The sequence below is a fragment of the Periophthalmus magnuspinnatus genome, chromosome 24 (genome assembly GCF_009829125.3).
Source record: "Periophthalmus magnuspinnatus isolate fPerMag1 chromosome 24, fPerMag1.2.pri, whole genome shotgun sequence".
Lineage (NCBI taxonomy): Eukaryota > Metazoa > Chordata > Actinopteri > Gobiiformes > Gobiidae > Periophthalmus > Periophthalmus magnuspinnatus.
The window spans coordinates 11,445,596-11,454,352 of NC_047149.1; the positions used below are offsets into that span (position 1 = coordinate 11,445,596).

Below are 8,757 nucleotides of genomic sequence, written 5' to 3' on the forward strand. Positions count from 1 at the left end.
AGACAATTATTTGTATTTACACTCATCAGGTCCCAGTCAGCCCAAATAAAAAAGAAATTAATAAAGCACGTCTTAGGAGGTTAAACCATTTATAATCACTAAATAATCACCGATAACACGATGTAGGGGTACTCAGAGTGTGATAACGCTTAGCTGGTACTCAGAACAAAAAGGTCTGGAACCTCTATTCAATAACGCCATCATTATAGTAAAAAACATTAAGTATAAAACTAATTTCTACTTATAAGCAGCTTATGAAATAGACCATTAAACACAACTGCTGCCGCCGCCACCGAGTTTTAGTACTTTTTGTTTTCTTCCATTTAGATTGATTTGAAATGTATAAACAATTTGGTTCAGTACATTCACATCGAGACGAAATCAAAACTGCAAAATCCCAAGGTGCAGAGATTATTTTACACAGCCAGACTTTTCTTATGTGACCACAGTAACTTTATGGGGACATACCTCCCTTATGGACCCACAAATCAGTTCCCGTATATGGTCCCCATGAGGTATCAACGACATGGTTTTAAGTGGAGTAAAGCATGAAAACGTAGTAATACTAGCATCAGATTACCACATAATATAGTAAATATAAAGACTTATAAAAGTATAAGAAAAAACGTACGTAATCCCGTCCAACTGTGTCATTTTTTGTCGTTTTTTCCTGATTAGTCAAAAAATACCACCACGGTATCTTAGGGATGTCACACGTGAGCTGCTCCCGGAAGTGTCCGGCTGTTATCTTCTTTGTCTATGAGTTTACTCTGTGCTTTCCTTAAAGGGAACGCCATCTAGCGCCATCTACCGCCTAACTCTCAATGTTTGAAAGAGGGGCCATAGACTATTAAGAGGGCATATAAATAATGATTTAGACGTTTAATGCACACCAACAATTTTGCTTCTGGCTTCACTGCATCTCATTTTGAGAGCAAATAATTATAAAAAAATATATAATAATGATCCGCTTGGACCACCAAGACTTGTTCTGTCATTTTCTCCTTTGGGCAAGATAACTTGTCTGGTATGAATCTGGTGTGCAAGTGATTGGCAGCCTAGAGTATGGAGTGAACAAAGGGCAATGGCATTGTTATTACAGCCCACCTAGTCATATGAAAACTCAGCAATAGAAGTGGGTAGTATTCACCTTTATTTTAATAAGTTTTTAAAGACTTTGTACTTCTCAAAGCACTTTTATAGCAATTTTACTCAAGTGTACTGTTACTTCAGTAAAAATATTACTCTAGTAGGAGTAAAAGTTTTGGTTACTCTACTCACTTAAAGTATACAAGTGACAAAAGGATTATTTTAACAATATCAGCAAATTTGAACATTTGTGTTTCTTGCACCACTCCTTTAGATATGATATAGTTTATCTGATTTTGCTATTTTCAATGTTCTGTCCTTCCAATTACATAAAATGTTTTTAAATTATAAATCAGTCAGAGTAACTCAGGACGTAACATCTGCTACACGAGAGTAGTAAAAGCATGAGAATGATTCAAATGTTGTCCAGTGTGTTCAGTACCCATTTATTGCATTTTCTTTTATTTATATAAATACCAATAAAACTAGTTGACAAGTACTTTTTTATTGAAGCCTCAAGGTGGTAACACAGATATTTAGCACATCTTGACCATCCAAAGAACAGCAAAAGAAAGAAGTGAACAGCAAAGTTTTGCTTCTGTTTATGGCCCTGGCTCCTGCAAAAGTGCTTCTTCCTCAGTCGCTCGGTGCCTACCTCACCACTCAACACCGGACAGAAAGGCCCACAGACAAATGAGATTGGTCCGCAGAGTGAATACAAATTATTTTTGTAAATAAAAATAAACAAATCAGTAAACATACGAAGATGGCCGTTTAAACAATTGACCTATGCCACCATAGCTATATGTAGAGGCTAATCTAAGAGATGGCATTCAACCTAGAAGTGCTGGCTTTTTTCCCTTAACACTACAACAGAAAAACTTCACCTTTTCAAAACTAAGCATTTTGTCAAAGTGAGGCAGCTCTTGGTCCTTAGTACTGTTCCAACTCTGCCACTCTTCTAGCTGCTCAAAAGGACAGTGCTTTTCAGGTTTGAAGCGCTGGGCACTGAGGAAAAACCAGGAGCCAGGGACACAGGAGGAAGACACTCAGTCACAGGCCAGGCCCCACAAAGACAAACCACAATGAGACCAATTCAATAAATGGAATAAAACGGCAGTATTTGCAACAGTGATGTGTGGAATGATCCGGGATCACCGTGGCATGCTCAGACTGCTGGGCCTCTATTGTGCCTCTACATTTATGTATAGGGCAGAAAGACACAGACGTGGCTATAATGCGGCCAAAAGAAAAATGCTTTGCTGGGCAAGCGCTGGGCTAAGCAAAAGTGTGGGATTCATTGGTGCCACTGTTGGCGTCTGTGGCAAGGCAAAGCCAGCAGAGGGAGCCATTACCACATCCAGGCTTTTCTCTAGAAGTATGGACTGACTAAATTTCCATTTGACCAACTGGTGTGAAAGCAGAAAAATCGGCTGAATATGACTGGATGGATAGGGACTTTTCCAGAATATTCCCATAGATACAGATCACTGTATGAAATAGAATTATTCTTTTATGTACCTACACATAGGGCTTTGAAAAGCTACATTTGATTGTCAGGTCAGATGAAGGCAGCAGGCGAGCCCAGCAGAGCAGCCACTCAGAGAGGCTTTGGTTTTGGCTCAAAGTGCATGGAAGCTCACAGCTACGTTTACATTCAGTCGTTCTGTTCGGACCGTGTACAGGTAAAGTGCGCTCAAAAAGAAGCCCCGTAGGGAGGGTCACAAAGAAGCCAGCTTTCCAACATGCCAGGGGCCAGCCCCCGTCTGCAGGGAAAGGAGTGGACTGAGCACAGCGCCTCCAATTCTTCTACATGCACTTCATCACAGCAAGAGTGAGCTAGAATATCGAAACAGAGAAAAGAGCTTTCATGCAATAAATCTAGGTCACAGGTACGACAAGCCAAAGTGGGGCTTGAACTATGGCCCGGCCGCACTATCAGGACGGCAGAGCAGGGGCAGCACGGGAACAACACTACAGGGGCCTCGTCCTCAGCTCTTCTGGTTCTGCTGACACATCTTAGCGTAGCTTGTAAAGACAAAGTTATAATCGTTGAATTGAGCCAGCTGCCGATCCAGTCGCTTGTAGCCATCCAGTTTCTGAGCCGAGGAGAAGACACTGCGGCATTTGGAGCTCTGTGGGATACAATATCAAAGTTGAATGTGGCTCATGCATATGTGGTTTAAATCTGTATAATTTATTTCTCACAGATATACAGTAATAGATGCAGGTGAATGTCAGCAGAGAGCACATCAGGGGTGTGCAATAATCAAATAAAATAAACTGATCAAAATGTTGCCAAGTCTTTTTAAATCAAATATTGGAGTAATAAAAAGGTGATTTTTTGTGCTGTACTGAGGCCTGTGTTGCCTGTAAAATAAAAGTCAGTTTAACACTTTACTTGAAGGGTGCTTGTTACCTGATTGACAAAAAGGGTTGTGACAAACTTTCCCGGTTTGAAGACCTCTACCACCTTGCCAATTAGGTCATCGTACGAAGTCTGGGACAAGTTAGTTTCAAAGCTGACATAGGAGAACTCTGGCTCTGGAGTGATGTGGATGGTCCAGTAAGTTCCCTGTGCACACAAATGAAAAGTGAATGGTTTTGTAGGAATGTAGTTTACATTTTTTCACCTTGCCTTGTTGTACACAGCTTCAGAAATACTTGTATTTGTAAAAGCAAAACTATACATGCACACATGCTGTCATGTATCTGATACAACAGCAAAGAAGTGAGCCAGTCCAGATTGGTTAGTCTCAATAATAGATTACCTACAGTTTGACTCATTTAGATTCCTCCATTTTAAATCTTGGTGGTTGATGGTTCATTTCTGTTGGGAGGTTCCACCCTTCAACCCTGTGTGCCACGAAGTGAACTTTATACTAAAAAGGCCAAAACTTACATCAGTCTTCATGCCATTCATGGAGTAGCCACATGGGTTAAACAATGTGGCATCAATCACAGAACCTGGAATCAGGTCACGAATTCCACTCATCTGCAAAGAAACATTTCATGAGTCCACATAAGTCCACAGCCATCCTGACGCTTGACCTCTGAGCCCTTACACGAGTGACATCACTTGCGGAAACACCGTCTTTCATGAAGAACTGGTCCATGATGGCTGGGTCCAAGTCGCTCATCAGAACTTCCAGGGTCTGGTCGGCGTGCTTGTTCTCCCAGTACTCTGGTAGGTCCAGGGTGAACAAGTACCTGCAAACAGCACCAATTATTACAGCCACATACACAGTCAAAAGGAGGTATGAACAAGGCACATACCAGCAGTCCGAGTTCAGCCGTCCCATACAGTAGGCCGCGCCATCTGCATAATTATACAGGTTAGTGTCTATACATTTTTCACTCACTCGAAATGGACAAAATAGTATTATGGGGACTATTACTTGGGAAAATCTCGCTGAGAAAGTCCACCTCTTCTTGAAAGTTCCGATGAGGGAATTCCTGGTGGGTCGGCTTCATGAAGTTTTTACGAGAGTAAAAAAAATTCTGCAACAGAAATACACTCCAAATTAATGCTATTGCAAGGTGTGAGTCAGTTCAGCACGTCTTGGGCTTTACATTCACCTCAATAGCATCGAAGCCACTGTACTCCCGGGCCAGCTCCAGCAGGGGGACCAGCGCTTGCAGCAAAAGGGTGGTTCCGCACGTTTTCAAAATGAAACGTCTCTTGGAGACAAACATGCTACTCTCACTGTGGAGTGGAAAACACACTGTATCATTCTTGCTCCATCATGCACCAATGACGCCAATGACCAATTAAGAATCCAACTAACATTGAATAAATACAAGTTCAGACATCTTAAGTCATTCTGGGCCAATGGTGCCTAATCAATTTCCTCAATTGACTGGTTTAACCAATCCAGTATTTTTTTTTCCTGGATTGAACAAGATGCAGAGTGTTGGTGCAGCATTAATTGTGTAGATAAATCCAGTGCCTAAAAATGATCTCATACAATTCTCTATCCAGTTAAAGTCAAAGTAGGTCAGTTATTTCGTTTTCCGGGAGCATACAAACATAGTGCTTCTACAGAATCCACAATGACAACTGACATGCACAAGGAACACTTACCTGAGTATATAAGCTTCCTGCTTGTCAGTCTTTGTCACACTGATAATCAAACAATGCACATTCTCCAAGAGTTTGTCCCACTCAAACCTGAAACACAGTTGAGAAACACACAGCACTGGATTAAGTCCTTGTTGAATGCCCAAGATTCATCCTGAAAGGCAGGGAAATTTTGGCAATACTGAAAAATGAATACAAAAAGTACAAGGACACAATGTAGACTATAGCACAAAGTAGTAAACCTCAGTTTTAAAAGTACGGACCAAGTCTAAAGCCAGTGTCTAGAATACACAGAAGTTATAGATGCACCAAAATTGGTATCGGATTTTAGCACCGATACTGAACTTCGGTTCTAAGATGTTGGTTCAGTTAATATTCCGTTTTGGTCTATAAATTAGTGTATGATGATTTACTGATCAATGTTTGCTCAAAACACCTCATAATATTGTACTTTCAAAGTGGTAGTTATTTTAAAATGATAAATAACTGGTAGAAAATGTTGATATTCATTTCCTTTAACCCCAAATGGCATACATGGTAAAAAAATAAATAAAATTGTTTTAAAATCTGTCTCAGCCCTAGAATCCGTTCATATTGTGTATCGGCAGACACTTAAAGCCAACATGATCAACATCGGTATCGGAACAGATAAAGCTGGATCGGTACACCCCTAACAGAAGGCTGTCAACACTGGCATGTGATGGGAGAATGTTTGCAGCACTCTGCTCCTGTCTGTCCCAGCTACTCAAAGTGCCCCATCCCCCATGATCTGCTGCAGTGAGATGGCGCTGCGTCACACTCCTTCTGGCCTTAGAAAGGCACACTTAACCTATTTTGTAGGAATCAGTTCCCAGTGTATGTCAAAAAGATTATTAACATTTTTTTATTTAAACAAAAAGTTTTGAATAAACATGGATGCCGACAGCACAACCCCTGCCCTTATAAATCTTCCAGTCTGTCCAATTTTCTGATAATGCTCATTCAAACATAAAAGCCATTATGCGAGTACACCAGAGGATGCCTACAACAACAGGTTGAGAATTGACAGGTCTTCATCAACTGAAGCTGGCCCAAGTTTACAGGGATGCAAGGGGCACCCTCATTTAAAAATGCTTGTCTCCCCAATTAAGCAGGTTAAATAATGACACCCCTTTGAAACTTGGATGCACCCAGAGTCCATTTGGTCTGGACCTGCCAGTGAACGAGCAGGATCAGCTAGCATTTCAAAGAGAAACACACACCACATGCTATTTCTAGAGGCCCTGTAGGATCCAATTTTCCTCAAATAGCCACTCCAAGAAAGAACTCCATTAAATCACGCCTTGTCCCAAACTGCAACGAGAAGCTGTAGGACATATGGCTATGGACTACTTCTAATGTGCACTGTAACAAACTTAATGGTAGGTAAATATTATATAATAAAAGCGCTGATGCAGAAGGAATATGAGTAGATGCTTTTGTGGACTTATTTGGACATTGGCTAACGTCCAGCAGGTTGATCTACTGACAGTGTGCACGCTGTTAATTTGCCCTTTAGACCTCAGTGCTGTCCTCAGTGCTGTAGAGCGACCTCACATTGGTGAAGCTCAGGACTGTGCAAATATCCACTTAAGTGTGTAAGAGGACACACCTTTGGGAGGATCACAGCCTGGTGAAGGACAGCTGCATCATAAGTCAGCGGCTGTCACCTCTGCATTCCACGCACGAAAAACATACAGATAAAATGCCCCAACTGCGTTATGCCATGTCTGACCATAGAGGATTTTCCCAGAATAAAAAACCTAAGCCTCGAATGTATATTTAAATAAGCAACAGCAATAGGAGCCCTTCCAGCCAATCAGAAGCGCAGGGAGGGAAGCGTTTGCATGGCCGCAAACGTGACACGAGCTAGGAAAGACAAGAACCAAGCCAGCTTACACGAGCCAACTAATGCCCAACAACCTACCAAGTTACTTTGTCGATACATTAAAAAGGTGTTAACATGTGGCCTTATTTCGCCCAACTAAACACGGGGGCACAACCCTAAAGTCTCCCGCTCCTATTCCCGGAACGAACACCACGCGGTCCCCACACTGGTCCTCCCCTAGAAGTATCAAGGAAAAGGAGACTAGAAGCATCTTCTTGACTAACAAGCTCAATATGTTACGTCCGATCCCTCCAGAAGCCAAAGTTTGCGCCTGAGTGTAATATTTGTGCATTTGTTAGAACACGTGATAGGCAATTAAAACTGGGCCATAAAAGATCAGAGCCATTACGTGCGCATCTACAAAAGAAAGCAACAAAATGGGTCTTGAACGACAATAAAAAAATATTTCCTACAGAAATCACACAGCAGCACCATAAATAGCTTTGTGAAGGTTGTCAAGATGGCCACAAGCTTATTACATGCCTGCCGTTCAGTCAAAACAGAATGAGTCAGTCCATGCCATAAGGATTAGTTAGGAGCAACTGACTGGGTTAAAAATGAATGAGTCAGCTTTGAGAGATGATGGGGGAGGTGGAACTATTCGTAAATGCACTGTGCTTGTTTCACGGTGATGTGTGTGGAAGTGACAGGGCAACCAAAGAAGGTGTCGCAATGTCTTAAGATGGCGTTAGGTGCGAGACAAACCTAATAATTCTTGAAAATCCAGTGTAACAGGACAAGCAACAATAAAGAGACACTGACAACAGCGCGATCACATACGAGCGTGTCTCAGAATTATAGTGGTAAAGAAGCCATCTTGGTTAACAGGCCTAAATGACAGGTCCACAGAACAGCGCGAGATTTCGGTCGGTTCACAATGGCAAGCCAAGTGGACAGTGACATTTACTTAAACTAAATATTAATATGATCAAAAAAATCACTTTATACGGGAAAAAAACTCATTTAGTCTGCATACATTTCCCAGAGGTGCTGCGGTGCTAGCATCGCCTCTAGGTGGCGCTCTATAGCACACGCGCGGATCCACGGCAACACCTCCGCAAATCAAACAAACCTTGGGATGGTTCGGAGGTCTCCGGTTCCTTTGGTCTCGTCCTGACGGGAGAACCACACCTCCAGCAGCTTTTCAGTCCCCTCGAAGAAATGTGCACCGTTATCTTCCATCGTGAGACAACAGACACCCAACAACAATATCAGTCGTTCGTCGATGATAACGCTTTACTTTTTTCCTCGAGCAGATATTATTTATTAGGTACAGTCCTTTGAAGCAATCTAGGTGTTAGTATTCTTGAGTTGCCGTCTTCCCTTTTGCAGAGAACACCGTTAGCGAGTGCTAGCTAATGTCGCCGGCCATACTGTGAAGAGCACTGAATGGTGGCGGCGCGTTGTATTTATTCAAGCGGGCTCTTGCGTCACGTCCCGTGTCAGCTTATCCTGTAGTCCTGTCCATCTGCCTTGGCAACAATTGGCTGGGAGACCTATCCATCATTAAAGGTATAGTCCATGGGTTTACCACGTGACTGTGTATTTGTTTTCATAAAAACGGATATTTAACATTCAAATGCAATACATGAATTGTGACTGTATAACGATAATGTGAAATTAGTACACAATAGTGCCAATATATAAAATAGTATAGCGTATACGTTTTATTGCAATTTAT

At 41.9% G+C, this 8,757-nt stretch overlaps 2 protein-coding genes across 2 annotated transcripts in view; both read right to left on the reverse strand.

Annotated features, from left to right (window-relative positions):
- rpf2 (ribosome production factor 2 homolog) overlaps window positions 1-8,757 on the reverse strand; it is a 69,454-nt gene that overhangs the window by 9,415 nt on the left and 51,282 nt on the right. Inside the window, exon 2 of the mRNA XM_033990882.2 lies at window positions 632-657. Coding sequence (XP_033846773.1) covers window positions 632-654 — 23 coding nt within the window. The 5' untranslated portion in view covers window positions 655-657. The remainder of the gene's footprint in view (window positions 1-631; window positions 658-8,757) is intronic.
- Window positions 1,512-8,465, reverse strand: amd1 (adenosylmethionine decarboxylase 1). The gene is made up of 9 exons (XM_033990881.2): window positions 8,149-8,465; window positions 5,174-5,260; window positions 4,669-4,795; window positions 4,488-4,590; window positions 4,366-4,408; window positions 4,155-4,299; window positions 3,992-4,084; window positions 3,509-3,664; window positions 1,512-3,224 (listed from the first exon to the last, which is right to left on the reverse strand). Exons 1-9 carry the CDS (start codon window positions 8,256-8,258, stop codon window positions 3,081-3,083), a joined length of 1,008 nt encoding a protein of 335 aa, XP_033846772.1. The 5' UTR covers window positions 8,259-8,465; the 3' UTR covers window positions 1,512-3,080.

Excerpts from the sequence above, each read along its gene's own strand:
- amd1 (XM_033990881.2), bottom strand. The coding sequence starts at position 8,258 with ATGGAAGATAACGGTGCACATTTCTTCGAGGGGACTGAAAAGCTGCTG. Across the intron at positions 4,591-4,668 it reads GTGGCTTCGATGCTATTGAG|AATTTTTTTTACTCTCGTAA; the intron begins GTGAATGTAAAG and ends TTTCTGTTGCAG. Across the intron at positions 4,409-4,487 it reads TCTCAGCGAGATTTTCCCAA|ATGGCGCGGCCTACTGTATG; the intron begins GTAATAGTCCCC and ends ATAATTATGCAG.